The sequence below is a fragment of the Rhineura floridana genome, chromosome 6, assembly GCF_030035675.1.
Source record: "Rhineura floridana isolate rRhiFlo1 chromosome 6, rRhiFlo1.hap2, whole genome shotgun sequence".
Lineage (NCBI taxonomy): Eukaryota > Metazoa > Chordata > Lepidosauria > Squamata > Rhineuridae > Rhineura > Rhineura floridana.
Window position 1 is genome coordinate 50,598,123 of NC_084485.1, and position 24,523 is coordinate 50,622,645.

Below are 24,523 nucleotides of genomic sequence, written 5' to 3' on the forward strand. Positions count from 1 at the left end.
ATCCAAGCACACGTCCCTGTTGTGCTCTTGGGGCCATTTTACCTTGCCTTTTTCCTTTAGGTACGTGCACCCAGCACTTTGCCCCAAACCTCTCAATGTGAGCCAACCTTGGCTTCTTTCCTGTCAGCTTCTCATAAGGTGACATACCGAGGGCTCTGTGTAACAACCTGTTTTGTATGTATGCAGCGTACAGGATGCATTCTTTCCAAAATGCGTTTGTCAATTCAGAGTCATTAAGCATGGCTCTTGTAGCCTCCTGCAATGCCTCACTTCTCATCTTTGCGGTCCCATCCTGAACCGATGAACATGGGGCAGTAAAGTTTTGCTTAATGCCTTTACTCTCCAGATATTCACGCAACGCTATGCCTGTGAATTCACCCCCCTGATCTGAGCGTATTTGCTTAATAGTGACTCCATGTTGCACTTTCACTTTCTCAATGAACAAACGTAGTTTCTTCTCTGCCTCGTCTTTGCTCTTAAGCAAATAAACATTGCAAAACCGTGTGAAGTCATCCACCACAACCATGAAGTACTTCGCAACTCCCTTTGAACTCTGTAATGGACCTGCCAAGTCAATGTGAATTAATTGATATGGTGCGTCTGTAGTGCATTCCACTTCTTTGTTTATTGGAGCTACTGTGGCTTTCGCTTCGTTGCATGCATCACAGTCAACAAACTGCCCACACTCCTTGAGCTTCACATCCTCACTGTGTTTTGGTGTTTTCATGATAGTTTCATAGTTAGCATGTCCCAGGCTCCGGTGCCATTTATGCACACAGCCTTCATGTGTTTGTCTGTTTGCCCTAAGTGTAGCACACCCTGCATGTTCACTTTGAATGACAAATAAAGCATCTTTTAAATTCCCTTGCATACAGACTTCATTTCCCTTTTGCACAGTACATTTCCCATTACCAAAAGTTACAACGTATCCCATGTCATTTAACTTCTTAACTGACAATATATTGCTTTCTAACTGAGGCACATACAAAACATCTGTAATTATTGTTTGTAGCTTACATAATTTCAATGTTCCACGTCCCAAAACGTCCCGTGAAGATCCATCAGCCAAACTTACAGTCTCCGTCACAGCTTTCAAAGTATGAAACAAGTTCTTATCTGTGACTAAACAATGGGTCGCTCCACTATCCAGCACCCATAATGTGTTTTCAGATTTATGAGCCTGTCCACTCAGTAATCGCATGCTGGATTGCTGCCAGCCTCGGCCTCTCCGCTTGGCTGCACAGTCTCTCTGAAGATGAATTCTTGCACCACAGGAATAACAGGCTTTCAGTCTATTCCCTGTGTTTTTGAAGTACGTTTCTTTACGTCCCTTCGACTCTTTTGGCTCCATCTTTTCGGCCTCTTTTCTGCGTTCCCACTCCTCAAGCAATTTGCCCGTTACATACTGTTCCGTCAGATCTGCGTCACGCATGGCTTCCATCGACGTTACAAGAGAGTCCCACTTTTCATCCAGTGATGACAGGATTATGTACACCCTTTGAAGCTCCGTGTACTCCACTTGCCTCTCCCGCAATTCTGCAAACAGCTGCCTGAATTCCATCAGATGCTCAGACATCGAGCTACCCTCAGCCAGTCTCATCTGATAAAGCCATCTCTCCAAAAATATTCTGCTTCCCGCTGTTTGTCTCACATTAACACCATGCAATACTGTCCACATGCGTCTGGCTGTATTCTCATTCTGTATATACAATAACTGAGAGTCTGACACTGCCAAAATAATATATGCTCTTGCCTTTTCGTCTGTAATTGTCCACACAAGTTGAGGAGCTGCCGGTGGGGCTGCATCAATCACCTCCCAGAGGTCTTCTTTTATAAGGAACGCCTGCATACGAAGTCTCCAGCTGGCGTAATTCTTCTCTGTGAGCCTTTCCAGAGGCATACCGGCTGATAACGCGACAGCCATCCTTCAGCACACTGCTGCTCACCTCTCCAACACATGGCCACGTCTCCAGGCTTCTGTCTGGCTTGCCTTCAGCTAGAAACCTTCTTTATTCTGGGCTTTAGGCTGTGCAGGCTGGGCCCATAACCCCTGTAGTCCTGCGAAAGTAGCGTTGCACAGTGCCCAGAAAAAGACTAGAATTAGGTTAGCCAGAGAACAGACAAACCAAGGCAGTCGAAAGATTTAATAGGCTTTATTTCCACTAGTCTGTTCTGTACACGAATTCCAGCTCTCTCTCACTCCTCCCTCAGCGTTCTACTGCACCCCCCACACAGAGTGGTTTCGGTTTCCCTCCAGTGTTATATACACAAACCAAGACCTTGCCAGAAACATCTGCTCCCTTGGCCTTGGCTATTCTCTCCTGCTGGATTAACCCAATAATCACTGGTTCTCCACAGTCTTTATGGAACACACACATCACATGCTCCTGAGTGGTACAACAATTACTGGGCCCCAGGTAGAGCCATTCTCTCATTTCCTGTTACTGTGCCTTTGTTAGTCGTTACTGCCAAGTTTACGTCTCCCTCCTCAGGATTCAGTTTAAAGCTTTCCTGCTGAAGTTCTCCATGCTGTGGCCAAACACATTCTTCCCAGTCCTTGTGAGGTGCAACCCATCACTTGCCAGCAGTCCATGTTCCAGGAAGCGTAGCCCGTAGTCCCAGAATCCAAATCTCTCATGTTGGCACCACCTTTGTAGCCAGACATTCACCCATGTTCATAGGGTCACCATAAGTCAGAATCGACTTGAAGGCTCTACATTACTCCTTTTCTAAATATTGAAAGGATGGATGAGAAAACTATCTGGGCCCCAAAGTCCTTGCCTTCCCAGAGCTTCAAAGTCTGATGTGATTTTTTTGATAGTTCCACTTGGCAGTATCATTTGTTCCCACATGATGAGAAGAAAGGGGTATATCAGTGGGCTTGATGAGTGATGGCAACCCTTCTGTCACATCTCTAATCCGTCGTCCAGGGAGACAGTGTACCTGGCGAGTCCATGGATCTACTTGGCATACTTGGTTTCAGTCCCATGCAGTAGAGAGTCTCCCACTACTACTACTCTTCTCTTCTTACTGAATTGCCTTAAAGGGACTTAATGTAGAAGCATTATCCCTCAGATGCAGCTGATCTGTACAACGTGGCTGACTGGCTCCAACTCTGCCATACATATCTGAATCCAGATCGAGGAGGAACATTGAAAGTGCAGAAATTCTGCCATCTCCATTTCCACTGGCTTGTGTGGGCATTGATGTTCCCACAGAGATGGAGGAAAGTGTGTAGATAAAATAAATGGATATTTTAGATCTTTCCCCAAAATTGGTCTGAGGTCTTCATGCTGTACATGTGTGATTTATATATAGTTTTAATTATGATGACTATAGTGGATGATTGCTCTGACAGTAGGAATACTATTTAGCTTCTAAAGTTGCTGTGTATTGTACCCCCCCCAATAACTGCTGTAGTGTGTAAGATGCTTTGTGGTGTTGAAGAGGGTCAGAATGAATGTTTTGAAAGCTGACGTTTCCCCCTTATTATGTTAGGCTAATACTCCTTTAAAGAAGATTTAAAATGTAATGTGTGAACAGATGTACCATTCAATTTTTTTACTGTTTTGGATGTTTTGAACAAATATTAACAAGATACACAGCTAATATTTTTAGTTCTAGGTACCCATGTTAGAAAGGTGACAAATGTGCTGCTTATACACACCCTGACATAATGTCTTTGAAAAAGTGATGAGTGAAAAAGTAATATGTGAAACAACTTATCCTGGGAGAGTCAGACAACTTTCCAAAATATTGGCATATTTCTGGAAAATGTTGTACCTTAATGACTTTGCTTTAAATTTTAGGCTACAGTATATATCTTGCTGTCTGGTGAGACCGTTTCTCCTGTTCCTGTTTTATAGCTTGGGAAGTAAGTGATTGTAATTGTTACCTTTGTAGAGATGGTGACTTGGCCAGCACTTAAAAATTCCAGCCTCCTAATCTGCTGCACTGGCGATGGTGATGGTGTGAGTTGGATGGGGTTCCTTCCACCCAGCCCATAACCCAGCCGATGTGAGCCCCTCCAGCTCCTGTCCTGGCCAACATGAATAGCAGGGCTGCAAATGCAATGGTGGCTGTGCTCCTCCATCATATCCATCTGCCTGCAGTTAGGATTGTTCCATTGGTCTTTTTTTACCATTTTTTATTATTAGCAGAAAGTCAGTTTTTAAAGAATAACTTTCCTCACATTTTACTCTAGTCATTTGTTTTAAGTATGTATAGAGTTTAAGGTGTTGGACTACGACCTGGGAGACCAGGGTTCAAATCCCCACATAGCCATGAAGCTCACTGGGTGACCTTGGGCCAGTCACTGCCTCTCAGCCTCATGAAAACCCTATTCATAGGGACACCATAAGTCGGAATCGACTTGAAGGCAGTACATTTACATTTTATAAAAGTTAACACCCAATGGTATATACAGTGCTGTATTTTTGGAGCACAGTTTTGGAGCAACTGTTACAATTAGTCTCTTTGTTTTGGTTAGGAAATAGTATTTCTACAAGATGCTTGAAGCATATGGCTTTCTGAAAATACAACTGAATGATGCTTTCTTTTTCTGATTCCATGTGTATGTGTCACTGAATTATTTTTTAATTGAACACATGAATATGAACGTGTTTTTTAATGCCTGCATGGCATTCTTAAGTGTCTTGGATGAACAGCCTAATTTCTGTCTGCTGGTCTCTTGCCTGACTGTACCTGGCATAGTGCAGACAGGGCATGTTGTAGAACAGAAATGGGTCATTTAATCTGTATAGCATGATAGTTTCAGCAGGGAGTAGGTGGGACAGCTTCCTCATTCCATGCTTATAGTTCTGGGCTACTACTACACTGAACTGATAGTGTGCAAAACTGCTGGATGCCTTTGATATCTGCTTTCATTACTGTACGTGTCCTTAAACACCCTTAACTTATATTAAATATTGCTCTTCTGTTTAACTATAATCCTTTTTAGAGAGCATGTTCAAACTGGGTGGTGAGCTAGGCCCATCATCAGTGATGTGTGATATATTTACATGTGTCTGCATACATCCTGGAACTCTCAGAACAGGGGTAATGGATTCAGCTTTAGTTTCATAGTTTTTTGTAATGATTTAAGTTGCACTGTGCCCCATTCAACTATTTGTGTTCTTGAATTTGCATTCTGACACAGTGGCATAGTGACCCCTGAGTTTTGGGCGTTGTTGAGGAGGCAATGTGTTTAATGGCTTTATTCTGTTATTTCTCAGGTGGCAGCACCATCATTGGAGGTAGACCAAAGACTCATGGTTTTGCTGAAGAATTCAAAGTGGGCTGGATATAAAATGGTATCAGCTTATTACCTCCTTCCTCATTTCTTGCAGTAGAACTTAGCCCGTCTGCTCTTTCCATTGCTGCTTATGTCATCCTGAGCTATTACTCATACCTCCAGCGAAAGCTCAGCTGAGAAGAGCCCATCAGGGTCGAATTGTCTACATGCACGTAGACAGACAGACAGACAGATGGGTCTGGATAAAAGTAAAATCCAGTAGTTTGTCGCTTTATGGTTCTGCTATATCTGAGAGATTGGACATAATATACTAGTGCTGGTGTTACCCTTCCATTTACACTTTGGGAAATTACAGCTGGCCTTTCTCCCATATAGAAAATTATACTACAAGTTTCTTGGTCAGAAGAAGGTCTTTTACTAACTGTCATTGCATTATTTTAAACAGAAGAAATTATTTCTTGAGTCTGTCCTTTTTTTTGCAGGTTAGAGTGGAGAGAAAATTCACATTTCTGAAAATGCAGGTACTTACCACATTTGTATCAACCCACTGAAGGGAATACTGTATTCAAGGTCTCTATGAGGGCCAAACTAGAAAAAATGCCATTCACTCAGTTACCAATTGTTTACTTTTTAAAAGCCACTCACACAATAGGTGATGGGCCCCTGGAATAAGGAGGCCTTAACTCTTTGCCTCCTGTTGTGGTCCCAATCACACCTACTATTGACATAAGTGGAGGCTTTTCTTCTAAAGAAAATAGCCTGGTGGGGGGCAGATCTGACTTGGAACCATGGCAGGAACAAAGTATTAAAGCCACACACCCCAGTCATAGCTAGGCTAAAATCCTGGATTTCACCTTTGTTTTCTCTAGGCAGCTGTCACTTCTGTCTGTGGGGAGGGGGAAAAGAATCTAAAGGAACAACAAAACAAATGGAACAGATTGGACAAGTTATGTGTGTATATTAATTGAGATTGTGGTTGAGGTCTGTTGAGATGCAGAATGTCAGGGTGTCTTTTGTTGGAAGCAAGAGAAGAAAAAAGGGAGGAATAAAAGAAAATGGCCTGCTCAGCTTCCTAAGAAAGTATTGTGGAGGATTGCAGTTGGAGTTGTGAGGCTAAAAAAACCTTCCGTCTCTGAAATATACAGGGAGCTCTTGATTTCTCAGATCTTTTTCTCATGGTGTTGCAGTTTTACGAAACAGGAGGACTGCTCTGTCCTCAGCATCCAAGAATGCAAGCTAGCTCTAGTTCCTATTCCAGGACAGGATGAGAAGTCTTGAGGTTTGCATTCCTGATCTGCTGCTGTCATAATCTCTCATTCTGGCTGTGGGATACCAATATAACAATATGAAATCAGTTTCTATATTTCAGTGGCTTTGTGGTTATAAATTGTATAGCTCATAACTGAAATGCCTGTAATGTCATCAGATGAATGCCCTGAATGGTATGCATGTTTGAATCACTGTATTCAAGGAGGTAAGGCTGAAAATATTCTTGGCAGTGCTTGTAGCTGCATTCTTTTTTGTCACAGATATTGTGTACAGTCTTTAAGTGAAATAGCCTGCTTTCATCGTGCCGAATTTCATAACATTTCAACTGGTGTTGCTTGTTAGGTGCCTTGAGAATTATTTGATTGAAAGGTGAGGTATAAATCTACATAACAAATCAATACTGTACATCCTCCTAGCTGGAATAGTGCGTGCATGGAGGATACAAGAACCTCTGTGGCGACATCCTGAGTCGGCAATACTCAGTTGGGAATACCCACCAGTATTATTGACATTTAGGTGCCAGGCTAAAACCCAACTGTTTGTTCTGGATATTTATGAGTTGTTAATCACACTGGATTAGTGGCAACTGGATGTAATTTCTGTTTGTCTTATTGTTTGTGTGTTGTTAATTGTTTCTGGTTTTATTTTGTAGGTGTTTGTTACTAATATAAATTGTTACAACCCCCCCCCCCCACGCAGTAAAATTTATTATATTAGGCAGGATGTAAATATAAAGGAAAAAGGGGCCAATATATGGTAATAATTTTTTGTGGACATGCCACTTATAGCTGCTGTGTTAAGAGTCGCCACTACTTTTTGGCCTGTGGGCACACTTGGAATTTTAAGAGAGTGCATTGGGCACAAACCCTCTGGTTGCTTCTGTCTTCCCTTCCCTCAACATATAAGAGAGAATTATTATTATTTATTAACTGTATATCCCTAGAAGGAGCCCAGGACAGCAAATCAAAATACTAAAAACATCTTAAAAACAAAACATCTTAAAAATATTTAAAACATCTTTTTTTAAAAAAAATTAAAAACAATTTCAACACAGATGCAGACTGGGCTAAAGACTTTACTTAAAAGGTTGAAAGAGGAAGGTGTTCAATAGGCACTGAAAATACAACAGAGACGGCATCTGTCCGATATTTAAGGGGAGTGAATTCCAAAGGGTAGGTGCCATAACAGGAAAGGTCTGATTCCTATGTTATGAGGAATGGACCTCCTGATAAGATAGAATTTGCAGGAGGCCCTCACCTGCAGAGTGCAGTGATGACTGGGTATATAAGGGGTAAGACAGTCTTTCAGGTATCCTGGTTCTAAGTGGTTCTAAGTGGTCTAGTGCTTTATACACCAAAACCAGAACCTTGAACTTAGCCTGGTAGCTAATGGGCAGCCAGTGCAATTCTTTCAGCAGCAGGGTAGCATGTTGGTGATATCCTGCCCCAGTGAGTAGTCGCACCGCTGCATTTTGCACCAGGTGCAGCTTCCAGACCAACCTCAAGGGCAGCCCCACATAGAATGTATTACAGTAATCCAGAATGCACACAGAAACATTGGCAGAATGAGACAGGAGCTGATAGAAATAGAGGATTCTACGAGAAAGGAGGAAGATGGGACCAAAGATATAATTAGACAAATAAAAGGAGATGAAAGAAAAATTAAAGGGAAGGTTCAAGCCCTGGAGATTGGAATAGATTTATCAAATATGGACTTGGAAAAAGATTTGGATTTTATGGCTGTGATGGATCCTGGAGACAAATATTACTGTTTGGAACCCAGCGCTGTCCCTGAAGGAATTGGTGAAGAGATTGGAGATAAAGATATCATCGGTTCGAAAAAATTCCAGGACTGGAAGGATTTGATGGAATTTGAAATGGAGAAAGTTTACAGAATTAATTCCAGATTTGTGACAATGGGAAAACTTTCAAGAGATGTGCCAGTGCATTCTGTAAAAAAGAGGAACAGAGATGCGGCTTTGCAACAATATTTCAGTGATACGTTCAGAATTGATGGCAAGGAAATATTTGTGATGAAGGAAATTCCTCTCAGACTCTTATTATATGACTATGACAGCAAGATTATTGGGGGTGCAAAGATGGAAGATGGAAGATGGAACCAACACGGATAATGGAAGAACTATTGAAATTACTGGACTTAGTAGACTTGAAGAGATGGATCAATTGACATGCCTATTTGGAGAAAAATTGATGGATATATATCTCAAGGATTGGAAGCTTCTCTTTGACTTTTTGTGGAAAGAATAAAATGATATGATGTTAATGTGATACCAATTAAGATAACCACTGGAGGAAGGTGATTTTATAATCTATTAAGAGACAGGTTTGTTATATATTATAGACTTATAGCTGATCTACGATAAATCGGAAGTCAATAGTTTTTATTGTATTAGTTATTAATTTGTTCTTTTTCTTTTTGTTTTGTTTTGTTTTGGAAAATTTGAATAAAAATTAATGTTAAAAAAAAAAAGAAACATTGCTTTTCCATGTGGTCTGGGTAAAAGTCACATCTGGTAGAATTAAAACTGATCCATTTGAATCTGGGTCAAAAAACCTACCATCAAATTACAAACATTCAGTGGTAGACTACGTAACAGAAAGGGGAGGCTAGGAGAGCCTGCTTACAACCTTCCTTGCGCAACTGCCTTGCAGGGTAGTCCAGTTGCATCCTAACTATCTGGTAGTTGCTGTCACCACCCCCTTCCTTTTAAAGCTCAAAATCCCCAGACAGGAGAGAATTCTGGGACTCTCAAGCAAACACTTAATTTGGGATTTTGAGATAACATCCAGTTTCCAGACCCACATCGGGATGAAGAAACTCTGTCTCTGTCATAGATCAGATCAGCCTGCTGTTCTGTCAACCCCAGTCCTCTACCTCAGTAGCGTGAACCAAGTGACTGAGGCTCATGGGGAGTTCATAGCAACTCTGAGTTTGGCAATAATGTGCACAGGCCCAACTGTCCAGTTACAGGAAGTTTATTAAGAACAAAAGAGAAAGCAAGGAGACAAATGGGCAAAGCAGAATACTGAAAATAAAAGGAGCTCTTTAGTTCAAATCTACCTGCCCTTGCTACTTACAAAGCATGCTTCTGGTCTCCTCATACCTCCTTATTCATACCACTTAGATTTGGCCAACAAGGTGTTTACAGCCCCTTTTCAAGGGATTCCTACCCATACTGTCTTTGATTGGTGGTTGTTACCTGACAGCCAATCATGTCCCACCTCACTGTTTGTTAGGTAGCCCATTCACACCTTTTGATATCTAGAAAAATGGCTATGTGGTGTTAAGCATCCCCAGAATTCCTGGATGTTGCTGCCAGACAGAACCCATCCTGGAATTGTGGATCTTGGGATTTGCCTGGGAGTACTGCCTGGCTTGCTGAGACAGAATGAATAGGCAAAAGGTCCGAGGTTTTCTCCACAGACTACACTGCACAGTAAACATGAGATCTTTGCTTATGAGATCTCAGCAATACAAAAATATTAATCAAAGGCACATGTCCTCATGGATCTTTTATTTTTATACAGGTTAACAAACCCATCAACAAATCAGAAGACACATCTGTGGATGCAGTGGTGGTGTATGATTGGATGGTGGTTTTGAGGATCCATAACTATCTGTGCCTTTGGTCCATGTTTTTGTGCCATGGCAGTGTCGGAAAATACCATGATTTTTACGGTTCAGTCAATGGAGACAAATTTGATGGGTTATGCGTATAATATGCATGTGTTACTTTTCTGGCACTGCATTCTATATCTGTCTCTTGACTTCTGCAGCACCTCACTTTCTCTCACCCTCCCTGCATCTCCTGTTTGCTACGTGTTCTTCCCATCAGTCCCCCAGATCGCACCCCTACTCTCCTGGTTGCTCTGCTTTCTGTTCAACTGCTCAGGAGCTGATCTGAGCCCTGAAAAGCACATAGGGATAAAAGAGGAAGTTGGAAAGAGTGTTGCACTTCCAACTGGGTGTTTCAGCTTTGTGCACTTTTTAAGTGGAGGTGGAAGGTAACCACCCCATCTTGCAGAGGGCACTGAGTTGGGAGGAAGGGCTCAGAGGCTTCATGAGCACCAAAGGTTCTCAGGTGCCATCGAGTTCAAGTGCACTATGTTGGTGACCCCAGCAGCTGTGGTTAAGGTGTGGCTCACTCATTCAAGAAAGAAACATGGTCAAGATTTAAGAGGCAGACAACACTTTTCATGTAAACATGCCTGCTATTCCGAAGGAGTTTTGGTTGGTTACAACTATGGATCAGGAAAGCCTGGCCTTAGCTGCTCTCTGAAAGAAGATAAAATTATTGTGCTTGTGGAACAACTTCAACTCACACAATGGAACTTCCGCATCCTATCTCACCTGCCCCACGCATGCCTTCCCAAATCTGATCTAAGGGTACCGGGGAAATTGCAGGGGGGGGGGAGGGAGGTACGAGGGATGCACAAGGGGAGAAGAGGGATGGAAAGTTCCTGCTGCATGAGCAGAAATTGTTCTGTGAATGCAGTGACTTCAGTGGATTCAACTCAAATTCTCTGAAGAAGAGAAATTCAGAGAAGGTCTTTCAATGCAGTTTTTTCCCTCTTGGGACATGGTTGGCCCCCTCTTTTTTGTCAGCCAGTGAAAACTTATTCTAGAAGGTCTTTGCTTTGCCAGGTGGTAATCTATTTTCTGAGTCCGTGTCTGGTTTCTTTTATACTGTTCTGTGTACTGGTTTGTCTGTGATACTGTAAGCTGCCCTGAGTAATACTTTTATATTATAATGGTGAGATATAAATCTCTTCACAAATAAACAATGCCAACGTTTCTAGTCAATACTTTTTATTTGTCAGTAGAAATGTATTTTTGTCGTAGCAGGCTTGTTTCAGAAGAATGCACAAAAATGCTGTGTTGGTGATGCTGCTATGTCCAATATCAAGACCACAGGGTGTTCTTGCAGCTCTAGCATTCAGTAGCATCTCCTTCTTGGCTTTTGAAGCTGTATTTACATGCTAATAAATAGCAGATTGTTTTTTCCTGAGAATGTATATTGTCTTTTGCTAGTGGTATCTGGTACCCTCTTTTCAGGCAAAGTGGTACTGAAGGGCCTCTTCCCAGAAATGTTTTACATTTATTTTCTTGTAATAGAAGTAGAGCTGCTTCAGCTTGAGTTACTCTAACAATGCGATAAATTTCCCCCCTGAGTGTATTTTTCATCAGATTTATGGCTAGATTCTCCTTGCAACTTCTTTCTTTTTTGTGTGGATAATAAGTCTTTAACGGATAACTAATTCCTCCACTGGTGACTGATTTTTCTTTGATGCTAAAGCAATTCATTGGACTCTTGGAACAATGCTTGAAGTAGTTAGCCAAGGAATTATTAAATCATAAAGTTGGGAAGGACAGAAATCTGCCTAGTCCACATGCACCTCTGTGCACTTGCGCATGCACACACAGCTGAAGCACCTACCCACTGAGCTCGTGATTTGGGGCATGTGGCTGTGTTGTGTTGTCTTCACTGGTTTCTGGTGTGCTTCTGGATGTATTTTAGGTGCTGGTTATTATCTTTAAAGCTCCAAACAGCTTAGGAAGAGGATATGTAAAGGTCTGCTACCATATAAGCCTGCTTACTCTCCAAAATAATATGGAGGGTGCCTATTGTGTGTCCTGTGGCTCATCTAGCAGGAATGCACAATAAGGATTTTATAGTTCCCATGCTAGCCTTTAGAATGCCCTGCCCTGAGAGAGCTAACTGGCTCATGTAATTCCAGGCAAAGGTCAAACCCTTTTTGTTATGACAGGCTTTCAACTTGAGAGTAATATGTTATATTTCTTTGCTTTCTTGTGGACTTTAGTTATTATTTTATTTGCTGTTCTTGGTGTTCTTAACATTTTAAAAAAATTATCTGTTGACCCCTTTCTGATGATTTGATCATACTGTGAGCTGTATTGAGGCTCTCTATAGAGGCAAAAATTGGGATAGAAATGTTTTTAACAAATATAGCTATTTAGTTTAAGACTCTTATTATACCTTTTCTTCTTTCATTTTATCTTCCACCCTTCTGCTCTTGCACATTTTAGGTTTTTTCTTTTTTCTTTTAGATTTTCTCATTTAACTCAGTTTCATGCGTGTTTGTCAGCTGGTCCTTGTACCTGCATCTCATTAGCTTTTGAAGGGTCCCTCAAAATTGTCTTGTATCAGTTAGTGCAGCCTTTCCCAACCAGTGTGCCTCCAGATGTTGCTGGACTACATTTCCCATATTTCCTGACCATTGGCAATGCTGGCTGAGGCTGATGGGAGTTGTGGTCCAACAACATCTGGAGGCACACTGGTTGGGAAAGGCTGAGTTAGTGTATGCCCCTCCACTTTTTCTGCCTTTCTAATTATTTTGATTAAGCTTTTGGGCAGGTTCTTGTATTTTTATTCATCTTGTATAGTACATACTTGCTATGAGTGCTCAATAAATAATAAATATTGTAACAGCCAAAGTTTTGGATTATACCCATTAATCTGGATATGCAAGAAGCCCAATAACAAATACTGGCAAACAGAGCTAATCTATACAATATTCTGCTTTGAAAATGTGGTGGAATGTTACTAGTCAACATGACCCTTGATTCCAGGATGCAGTGTTATAAAAATGGTCTAAGGAAATGGAACCTGAAACAAGATAAAAACAATTTAAATGAGGGGGAAATGGTTCATAGCATCTAGAATCTATTCATAGAAATATCATGTCTAAATTAAGGGTGGCAATAAGGAACAGATGGTAAACAAGTGAACTGAAACCTGTGGTGCAGAGCTTGCTGTAAACACCCTCTTTTGAATTATCTCATGGAAATAAAAACAGCAACATCTTGATCTTAGTTCTTGAGAGGAAAAAATTGCAAAGCAATAGATGGACGCTCCTCTAATGCATGAATTTTTTTTCTTTGTAGATCCTTGATAAAGACTGAAGCACGACAAATCTTTGGCAAAGGTGCAATCTTGCTTGGAGAGCTTCAGCTTCAGTGCCACTCTAGACTTTACAAGTCATTGGTTGATCTGTCTAACTTCCTGTTAACAATATCAAGAACACTATTTCATGGACTTCCTAATACTTCTGAATCTCTCAAAGCAGCACAGGTGTGTGTTTTGAAAGTGGATAGCATATTTTTCTGAGCAACATAAAGCTCTATGCCATGGCTGGTGAAAATCACTGGAGGGATCTGAGCAATATCTGTCAAAGGCATAAGGAACAACACTCACATCATCACGGTTTGGTCCTGGGGCCTTGCTGGTCTTAATTACTTTATGCATTCAATGTTAAAAATGCTCTGACCTTTTCAGACTTTGGTAAGTGTAATGTAAGCTTCAGCTGATTGCAAAGAGAAATGGAGAGTTTACGGACCTTACCATATGCAGCCTGCATTTGACAGTTGTCACAATCGGCAGTGGGCTACAGTAACCATGTGACCTTAGCTTGCTGTTTCTAGAGCCTTAAGAGGCATCCTGAGGAGGTATTCCCTGTCAACCCTGAGCTTTTTGTAACTGTGTTGCCATGATGTGTGAGGTAATGCCTACCATCAGCGAGAGTGACCCCTTGGGGTCACAGCCGGGCTCTGATTCTGATGCCAACTTTGAACAGCTGATGGTGAACATGCTCGATGAGAGAGACAAGCTGCTAGAGACTCTTCGGGAAACACGTGAGACTCTTTCTGTGTCTCAGGGCCGGCTACAGGAAACCTTGCATGAGCGAGACCAGTTGCAGAGGCAGCTGAACTCTGCTTTACCTCAGGTAAGAAGATAAATATGCAATTTTGTGGCAGCTAAATGATATGAGAATGGCAGCAGCAAGAATAGTCATGGGGAAGGGTGCTGATATGCAGGGCTGGCTCCAGCATCAGCTTGCCCTGGGCCCCAGCGCGTGCGTGTGTGTGGGGGTGTGTGTGTGTGTGGGGGGGTGTGGGGGTGTGTGTGGGGGGGTGTGTGTGTGGGGGTGTGGGGGTGGGTGGGGGGTTGTGTGGGGGGGCATGGGGGGGTGTGGGGGCATGCACGTGCGCGTGCGGCCCCCCCCACTAGGGTTGCCAGGTTGGAACCATCCAAAAACCTGAGAAAATGGGGGCGGGCCCCAGTGACGTCATTAAACATGATACATTGTATCAACCACAGTTGCTTGGAGCATACCATTCAAAAAGAATTCTCTGATTGGAGATTAAAATAGAAATCTTACCTAAAATAGGGTGTTCCTAGGTCCATCTGAAGTGACAAGGTCATTCTTTCTCACAAGCTTAGGGTGATGCAAAATGGAAATGGACTGCCTTCAAGTTGATCCCAGATAGGGTCTTCATGGTAAGCAGTATTCAGACAGAGGTGGTTTACTATTGCCTTCCTCTGAGTCTGAGAGGCAGTGACTGGCCCAAGGTCACCCAGTGAGCTTCATGGCTGTGTGGGGATTCGAACCCTGGTCTCCCAGGTCATAGTCCAACACCTTAACCACTACACCTAGAGTGGCTTACAAATGTAAGACAGTCCCTGCCCTCAGGCCTACAATCTAAAGCAGAGATGGGGAACCTTTTCATCCCAAAGACCACATTCACTTCTGGGGACTACATGCCAGTGGTGGGTGGGGCTGAGGCAAAAGCGGGCAGAGTACTGAATGTGCACTTCACTTTTGAACTGTAGGGTAGTTTCTGCACTCTCACACACCTCCCTATTCTTCATGTAGGCAAGCAAGAATTATTATCAGTGTTCAAAGATATATTTCAGCCAGCCTAAAACACTCACAGAGGGTGCAGAGCTGGTCCTGTGAAGGATGTGGCCTGGGAGAATTGCTGTGGCTGGATAGGAGGTATGACTTGGAGAGTCTTGATGGCCAGATAGAGAAGCCTGAAGTTCCCCATCCCTTATCTAAAAAGAAATGCCACAAAAGGAAAAGGGATTTGGAGGAAAAAAGAAAGAAAACTGCTACTGTTTCTTGAGTTCTTGTAATCACCAGCTGAAATGGAAAGATTTCAAGAGCAGGAGGAGCCAAAAGTTGCTGGTTGTTCAGCAGAGAAGGGGAGAGCATGCACTCCCGTCTCTTTTCTTCTCCTATAGCCAGAGCTTGGAAAAGTTACTTTTTTAAACTACAACTCCCATCAGCCCCAGCCAGCATGGCCACTGGATTGGGCTGATGGGAGTTGTAGTTCAAAAAAGTAACTTTTCCAAGCTCTGCCTATAGCTGATGGAATCTTTCTTGGTTCCCCATCTGCAGTATGAGAATGATTATTGTGGCCTACCTCACAGCAGAAGCGGCTCACCATGTGGGGTGGAGCTGCAATGCTAACTTTCTAGCAGCAGCTTTGCTGCGGCTTTCAGCAACTGATGAGGCATTAAGATATTGGCATTGTAGATCTGTTCCACTGGGTGAGTTGCTTCTGCCTTAACGTGGTGTAACGATTACTGAAATGGTGTACGTGAAGCACTTTGAACACTTGAAATAGTTAAAATGAACTGTGAGTACCAAGAAGTAGCAGTGCTTTGGAGAGAGAATCTTATGATGACCTTGATCAGCTGAAATATAGTAACTTGTCATTGCAGAAAAAAAGTTGTATAGGTTGCTGCTACTGAATCTTAATGCAAAGTCTTGAATGCTAGCAGCCAAGATGATGGGCCTAAGCTTATTTCAATAATACTTTGATAAATGTTTAAAACTGTCAAGTGCTACTTTGCACATCTAAGGGAAAGAACTGTTCCTCTAGTTTTCTTAGTATGATAGTTGTGTGTTACTGAAGAAGTTAAGTTTACATTTGTGCATGTTTTAATCTTTGTGCCTGAATCTTTTAATCTCGTATGTGTGTGAGTGTGTGTGAGTGTGTGTGTGTGAGAGAGAGAGAGAGAGAGAGAGAGCCAGCCCCTACCACCGACTCTTCACCGCTCCTGCTGAGGCTGCCAGGCCACGTGGGTGCCGTCTCGGCAGCGGTTGCTTGGAGACGGCATCTGAGCGGCCTGCCAGCCTCAGCAGGAGTGGAGGCCGGGCAGGGCCGGCTCCTTCTTAGCCCCGGAGCTGGTTCCCCTGCTCTGGAAAGGATGGCCAGCCACTTCACCCCTCATGCTGTGGGTGCTGCTGGGCGGCAGCGGCCGCGATGGGCCCCCCCAGCCAGAGACTGCTCACCCCCATCGTGGCCGCTCCTCCCACCCAGAGGCCTTCTGACCCCGGAGCCCATTCGAAACGACGAGGTGCTCTGGTCGCCGCTGGCTGACAGCGGCCGCAATGGAGACCGCAGGCAGAGACTGCTCAGCCCCATCGTGGCCGCTCCCGCCCATCAGCGCCCACAGCACCTCGTTGTTTCGAATCGGCTCTGGGGTCAGAGAAGGCCTCTGGGTGGGAGGAGCGTCCGCAATGGGTCTGAGCAGTCTCTGCCTGCGGTCTCCATCGCGGTCGCTGTCAGCCAGCGGCAACCAGAGCACCTTGTCGTTTTGAATCCGCTCGAGGTAAGAAGGCCTCTGGGTGGCAGGAGCCAGTTAGAGGCCGGCTCGTTCGTAGGCCCTCACTGGGCAGTCGTCGCGCCGAGGGGTGAAGGCATGAGGGGTGAAGTGGACGCCTGCCGCTGCTGCCGGGGGGGCAGCCCTGCAGGGGTGGCGAATCGATGAAGGTGCGCATGTAGTGGCAGACGCGGCCCAGGAGGCTGACCTCGCTCGGCCACGCGGCTACGGCCTCCACTCACCACCCTCACCTGTACTTCTGTGGGCGGCGGGAGCGGGCAGGGGCTGCTGCTCGGGGGGGAGCCTGCAGGGGCACCGGCTCAAGTACTCCTCCTGTCTCTCCAGTCCCTGCCTCAATGAGAAAGGGCGGGAAGGCGGCACAGCCTTCACGCATGCGTGTGTCAATCACGCATGTGTGCCTGAGGGGGACGTTCAAAAGCCGGAGATCAACGTCTTCACACAAAGTATGGCCGGAGGCCGGAGACTCCCCCCTTTTGCCGGAGACTCCCCCCTTTTGCCGGAGACTCCCCCCTTTTGCCGGAGACTCCCCCCTTTTGCCGGAGACTCCCCCCTTTTGCCGGAGACTCCCCCCTTTTGCCGGAGACTCCCCCCTTTTGCCGGAGACTCCGGCAGAAAACCGGAGATCTGGCAACCCTACCCCCCACCTACCTGTCTGCTGTCTTTTACCATTGCCCTTAACGAAGATGGTGGCCGCGGTTTCCCTAAGGGGCTGACGCCTCCACCACCATCTTTGTTGATGGCACACATGCGTGATATGCGAGGGCATCTCTGCCATCAAGTAAGATGGCGACGGGCTTCAGTGCCTTAGGGAAACCATGGCCGCCATTTTTGTTAAGGGCAATGGTAAAAGACAGCAGACAGGTAGGTGGGGGTGTGTGGATCGTGGAAGGGGAGCGGAGGGGCTGCTGAGGGGCCTCCTGTAGCTCCAGGGGCCGTCGGGCCAGTGCCCCACCTGGCCGCCCTTTAGAACTGGCCCTGCTGATATGGCAAGACAGAGGCCATGGCTTTTTTTAGTTCCTCATCTAAAACATCAAGGTGATATGGCTAAAGTTGGGCGTGGGTGTGTTAGTTTCAGGTCACTCAGGGTGCTTGTCAGAAATGTAGTTTTGTCATCTAATTTACTTTTAAATTGACTGGTTAACCACCTATCAGGGTTCCTGTAGTAGTGAATTTTGTGTACTGCAAGGGGTTGGACTAGGTGATCTTTGAGATCCATCTGATTCCAGTGCTGGCTTTCTCAAGTGAGAATGCCTTCTTGTCCTCAATATTTCAATGCCATTGATAATGGGGTGTTTCTGGGCTGGCTGGCACAACGCTGGAGTGGTTTTGCTTCTGACTAGAAGATAGTGCTAGAAGGTTGCTAGTTGGCTCCATTGGAATTATCCCGTGGGATGCCATAAGTTCTATTCTTGTATCCCAAGCAATTTAATATCTGTATGAAACTTACGGGTGAAAACAAAAGGGAACTTGTAGTGAGATATCAGTATGTTGATCAAATTTAACTCTTTTTATCCTTATCCTCTGATCCAGGTGTGACTGGATTCTCTGAACGTATGCCTGAAGTTGTTAATGGGCTAGATGAGGGAGAATAAACATCATTGTAATTCCAATACGATGGAGTTGGTGATTGATGAGGCAGTCAGTCTAGGAGTAGGTGGACTGCCTGTTCTGGAGGGGGTCACAGTTCCCCTTGAAAAGGAGTAGGTTTGCAGTTTGGGAGTACTCAGTACAGCTGCATTTCCAGCTGATCCTTTGCTGGAGAAAGGTTATACGTTGTTACACTGGTACAGCTTCTATTGTATGTTTATCATTACATCTATGACTGCAGTCATTTCCAAGCAGGATTTGGGGTTCTCAAGAATTACAGGCCTAGGTCACAGGTGTCTGGAACTGTACCCATGTCTGTGATTGCTGTGGATATTATTTTCTCCACATTCCTAGGCAGGCTGTTCTGAAAGTTTCTGTGAGGAACATAAAATCTGCAGTCTTGAGGAACTGGCCTGTTGCCACAGGTAAAATGACTACATTTAGCAATTGAATTTTGGACTTTTTTTTTATTTTGGTCTTGTAGTAGGAACAGTCTTGACACCCCAGGCTAAAATCCAAAGAAAATAACTGCTTGGTCACAATTGTTTTCAGTTTTATTCTCAGAGTTATTGTAATTAATTGCTAACAGCTTAACTAGTAGTGTGCCTAAATCAGTATTTCTCTGTTTGTAGTTCTTTTAATTCTGGTGTGTCCCTCATTTGTCCTCTTAAGTTGCATGCTGTCACCTCCACTTACAAGTGGAGTAGGCATAGCAGTGTGTTGCCATGCTTACTCTTGACTAAACTTTACTACAAGTTAATACAGTGGCATACTTCTTGTTGGAAGGGGAATTATGTGAATGCACGTGTAGTGAAGGTTACTATGATAAAACTGGTAATTCATTCACGGGATGCTGCTTTTAATGTGGGGGAGACCCAAATGTGAAGTTCTAAGCTAGCGCATGGCCTTGTAGGATATGATGAATTTACCACCTATTTGCAGTATAGGAACAGACTGCCAGAAACAGCTGCTCTCAGCATTGATCTCAACCCATGAAAAACAAAAGCTTCTGCATTCTGTACGCATTTATAAAACTACAAATTTATTATTTAATATGTACCCTAATACAAATATTTTGCTACTATAGGCTGATAATTCTCATGACAATCAAACTCTCATACGGAGGGGTAGCTGTACAGTTTTGGACTGATAGTTCCCAGCAGGTGGTGCTAGCATCTAGGGAAGGCCTCATAGCTGGTGCAAAGGGTAAAGTTCCAGTTATGTTTGCTCCCCCGTTCACCTGGAATCTGCGCTGTTCATTTATAAAGCCATAAGAACTGCTTTATCATGCCTTTGCCTCTTTATCTTCTCCTCAAACTGTTACATTCTGTTATGCTGTTTAATTAAGCATATTCTTATGATGCATGTACCTATGTGTGTTCTTTCTTTGTAAAGGCTTTTAATGCCTCCAGTCAAACTTATAAGAAAAAACTATATATGTTTTCAACATTGCCTGTTGCTTTTTTCCTGTTGGCAGAGCGATTGTTTCTAAGCTGACCATGCATTCCTCTCTCAAACCTTTTACAGTTGATTCTTATTACACTGAGAGCATTAAAGACAGATATACCTTATATATATAAAAGGATATAGTGTTGATACTTGGAAGTTTGATTGAAGCCATTAAAGTCCTCTTATAAAGAAAAAACAGGTGATTATTTGTCTTAGAAAAATATACATGCGTACATACATCATAAGAACATACCTAACTTACTCAAAAGCATAATATTCTGTCCCCTTCCCAAAATAATATTTATTGAGCAAATAAAGATAATTTACAGTAATTATTTTTTTAATCACACTGTACATTCTCCTGTGATTGTGTTTGATCCATAGCATAGATATAGCGCACAAAGAATAAGTAATGCCACTTTCTACGTCCCTCCACTGGGAGAACTGTCCATTTATTCATACTCTCTGCGTCCTGCTGCTTAACCAGTTCCTGATCAACAAGAGGACCTCTCCTCTTATTCCATGACTGCTAAGCTTACCCAGGAGTGTTTGGTGAGATACCTTGTCAAAAGCTTATTGAAAGTCCAAGTACACTAAGGGCTCATCCAGACAACTGCAAAATGTGTGACACACCCGCTATGTGTGTTCATTATTTTTTGGTCGTCCAAATGACGTCTCACGCTGTTACGCATTTTCGCGGGTTAAATCCGCTCCTTGCAATACCGGCGAAAATGCAATTTGCTGTTTAAAATCGGAAATCATCCGCTGTGCCTTCAGGAGTTAGGATGCAATACTGCGGACTTTACAGGTGATGGGCGGTTCTTGGGCGTTTCCCCTTGCCCCTTCTCCTCATTCCAGCCAATCACGTATCTGCACTTTTGTGCATGTGCGAGAATAAGCCCGGGAAAATTGAACCAATCATCACAATGGTGGGGTGTTGGGGGGGGTCTGCAACTACTGCGCAGATGCATTTTATTTTTTGCCAGCTTGCAAACTGGGCGGCCACTCTGGGTGAGATCCGCAGTGCACAGCAAGCGAGAAAGGGGGGGGTCGGTTTCAGCCTGCCTCTGAAAGTCTTGTCAATTTCATTGTACTTGCTGGGGGGGTTTGCATTGTTTAAGTGTAATATGGCAAATGCAAACAAGAAAAGGGCTTCTGGTTGGTTTCAAGCCTGCTCCAGAAAGTTTTGTCAATTTCATTAAGCTTTGTCAATTTCATTCTCCATGGGAAGGAAAGGGAGAAGGAGGGGGTGACAAGTTCCTTGCTTTTTTGGAGAAATAAGTGCATTGCCAGTGTGTGTATCTCCTTAAATATCAATAAAGGCAGAAAAGCATACATTCATTTAAGTGTAATATCGCAAATGCAAACAAGAAAAGGGCTTCTGGTCCGTTTCAAGCCTGCTCCGGAACCTTTCTCAATTTCATTCTGGTGGGAAGGCAGGCGTGAAACCAACCAGCAGCCTTTCCTTCCAAGGCGAGAACTCCTTTACAGCCCTATTGTGCATCGTTGCAAAGGGGGAGAGGAGCATACGTAATTTTTTTGCTGACCAATTGGTTGATAGGGGGAGGTTTTAGAGGCGGAGCTTGGAAAAAGCAAAAAGAATGTAGGGGTCTTACCGCTGCAGGTGCGGGTGCAAAAAAGCATTTTTTTTAATTGGGAAAGAGCGAACTAAAAGGCAAAGTGAGGACTATCAGATGACAAACCGAATATGGAAACCGTGGATTATCCCGCTCCGTTTGGATAAGCCCTAAGTCAGCTGGATCACCTCTACCCATATGCTTGTTGACACTCTCAAAGAATTCCAGTAGGGTGGTGAGACAAAACTTACCCTTGTAGAAGCCATGGTAGCTCTGCTTCAGCGAGGCTTGTTCTTCTATATCCTTGGTTATTTTATCTTTAATGATCTATCAGTTTTCCTGGGACAGATGCTAAGGTAAGTGGCCTGTAATTTCTGGGATCTCCACTGGATCCCTTTTTACAGATTTGTGTTACATTAACCACTTTACATTTCTCAGGTATGGAGGAGGACCCAAGGGACAAGTTACATATTTTAGTTAGCAGATCAGCAATTTCACATTTGAGTTGTTTGAGAACTCTCGGGTGGATGCCATCTGGACCTGGAGATTTGTCAGTTTTTATTTTTCCTATTAAGCCTATTGTCATATCTCGTCACCACTCTCTGCTTCAGTTTCTCAGACTCCCTTTCTGTAAAAGTTAGTTCAGGTACAGGGATCTGCCCTATATCTTCCACTGAGAAGACAGTTGCAAATAATTAATTTAACTTCTCTGCAATCTACTTATCCTGCTTTAGCACACCTTTGACTCCCTTGTCATCCAAGGGTCCATCCGCCTCCCTAGATGGTCTCCTGCTTTGATTGTATTAAAAGAATTTTTGTTGTTTTTATGTTTTTAGTAATGTGCTCCTCACGTTCTTGTTTAGCATCCCTTATTGTTGTCTTACATTTCTTTTGCCAGAGTTTGTGTTTATTTTATTTTCCTCATTTGGACAAGACTTCCATTTTTTGAAGGAGATCTTCTTGCCTCTAATAACTTATTTGACTTTGCCCTGGTGGTGCCTTTCCTTATCTGTGGTATATACTCCCAAGGATTTTGGAGTGATTTAACCCTCTTGACTTTGCCTTTCAACTTTTCTTATTACTAATCCCCTCATTTTGGAGAAATGTCCTCTTTTGAAGTCAAATGTGACTGTGTTGGATTTTCTTGGCAATTGGCCATTTACATGTATGTTTAATTTAATTCCAATATAGACGTTGCTCACAATCAGTTCGCCAACACGTCTCACACCAGGTCCTGGGCACCACTTAAAATTAAGTCTAGGATCATTGGCCCTCTGGTCAGTTCCATGACCAAATGCCCCAGGGCACAGTCATTTAGGGGATCTAGAAAATGTACTACTTTGTTGTGACTGGAACACATATGTAGCCAGTCTATGTGATGGTAGTTGAAGTCACCCATTGCTACAACATTTCCTAGTATGGATGCTTCCTCAATATCATTTTTCATCTCAAGATCTCCCTGAGCATTTTGTTCCAGGGGACAATAGAATGTCCCAGTACTAAATTACTCTTGGGGCCTGGTATCACCACTCATAACGATTCTGTGGAGGAGTCTGCCTCTTTTGGGGTTCATAGCTTTCTGGATTCAATTCCTTTTTTACATGTAGAGCGACACCACCTTCAATATGTCCTTCCCTGTCCTTCCAATATAGTTTATATCCAGGGATAACTTTATCCCACTGATTTTCTCCATTCCACCAGGTTTCCGTTATGCCCACTATATCAATGCTGTCTAAGACCAAGCACTCCAGTTCTCCCACACGCATTATAGTTTTGCTCATAGGATGAGTAAAAATTGTAGCACAGAGACCCCCCTCCCCCAATTTGACATTGGCTTGATTCAGAAGTTATCCCATATACCTAGACTGTTTGCCACTAGGAACACCTGCAGTTTTTAAGCATTGCAAGAATCTAGTATAAAATCCAACATACTCTCTATACAAATATAAAGCAAATAATTAATTAATAAATATAAAATTAACAGAGGCGGAATGTTATTGTCTAAGCCAGGTGTAGCCAGCATGGTGCCCTCCTGATGTTGTTGGACTATAACTTCCATCAGCCACAGCCAGCATGGCCAGTGGTGAGAGTTGTAGTCTAGAAACATCTGGAAGGCACATGTTTGGCTATTGGTGGTCTAAGCATTCCTATCAGTTGTAGCTTCTGGGCATGAAGATAAACCACTCCTAAATGTAGTTGTCACAATGTTTCATGCACTTAATAGTACATGTGTGGTTAGAACAAAGATTTTCTTAAGCAATGTGATTACATTTGGGGCAAGAGATCCTCTGAAAACAGTACAAGTGGGTGTTACCAATACTATGTCCAAGGCACTGAGCTTCACATGTACATCTTGAACCAGAAAAGAACTCAGGGTTTGGATTAACCTTGGTAGACATTCAGACGAGATCATTTAGCAGGCCAACCATGTACCCCAACCTGAGAGGCTAGGCCTCACAACATGCACTACAGAGCTTAGCCAAGGGTGTGGTAGCTCACTTTCTGGCTTGTAGTGAGAGGGGGAGGGCCTTTTTTCTTAGAAAGGAGAAGACTCCACCCGAAAAGAAAAAAAAATCTTGCTTTATATTGCTACCAACCCCAGGTTGCTTCATGTTCAGCTGAGCAACAACAACAACAACAACTGCAAGAGCTTGACAAGGGAAGGAGAGCTAAGCACTCAGCCAGCCAGGCTGCTTACAAACCCAGTATAGGAACCTTCTGGCCCTGACACATTTCAGTCTTGCTGTTTCCTCACTGAGCTGAGTGACCTTGTGTCCTTGGCAAACTCCCAGCTGGGTCAGCCAGATCCAATAAATTTCAAGCTGGTCAGAGGTGCCCTGGCCCTAAATGGACTATGCCCCAGCTGATTTTCACACACATGCCCTTTTGTGCCTTCCCATGCTCTGTACCCACTTTTTGGATTGAGTGCCC

The 24,523-nt window shown here is 43.5% G+C and overlaps 1 protein-coding gene across 9 annotated transcripts in view; it reads left to right on the forward strand.

The window, feature by feature from the left end:
* Positions 1 to 24,523, forward strand: part of PPFIA4 (PTPRF interacting protein alpha 4) — a 175,864-nt gene that overhangs the window by 57,429 nt on the left and 93,912 nt on the right. For 6 of the 9 annotated variants that reach the window (XR_009763446.1, XM_061631803.1, XM_061631808.1 and 3 more), the window contains 4 exons: positions 3,810 to 3,874; positions 5,235 to 5,312; positions 5,737 to 5,775; positions 13,451 to 14,289. Coding sequence is in view for 8 of the 9 variants with exons in the window: in XM_061631803.1 (XP_061487787.1) it covers positions 14,053 to 14,289 (237 nt within the window). In the remaining variant the exon portion in view is untranslated. The remainder of the gene's footprint in view (positions 1 to 3,809; positions 3,875 to 5,234; positions 5,313 to 5,736; positions 5,776 to 13,450; positions 14,290 to 24,523) is intronic. The other 3 variants (XM_061631807.1, XM_061631806.1, XM_061631804.1) reach the window with 2 other exon arrangements.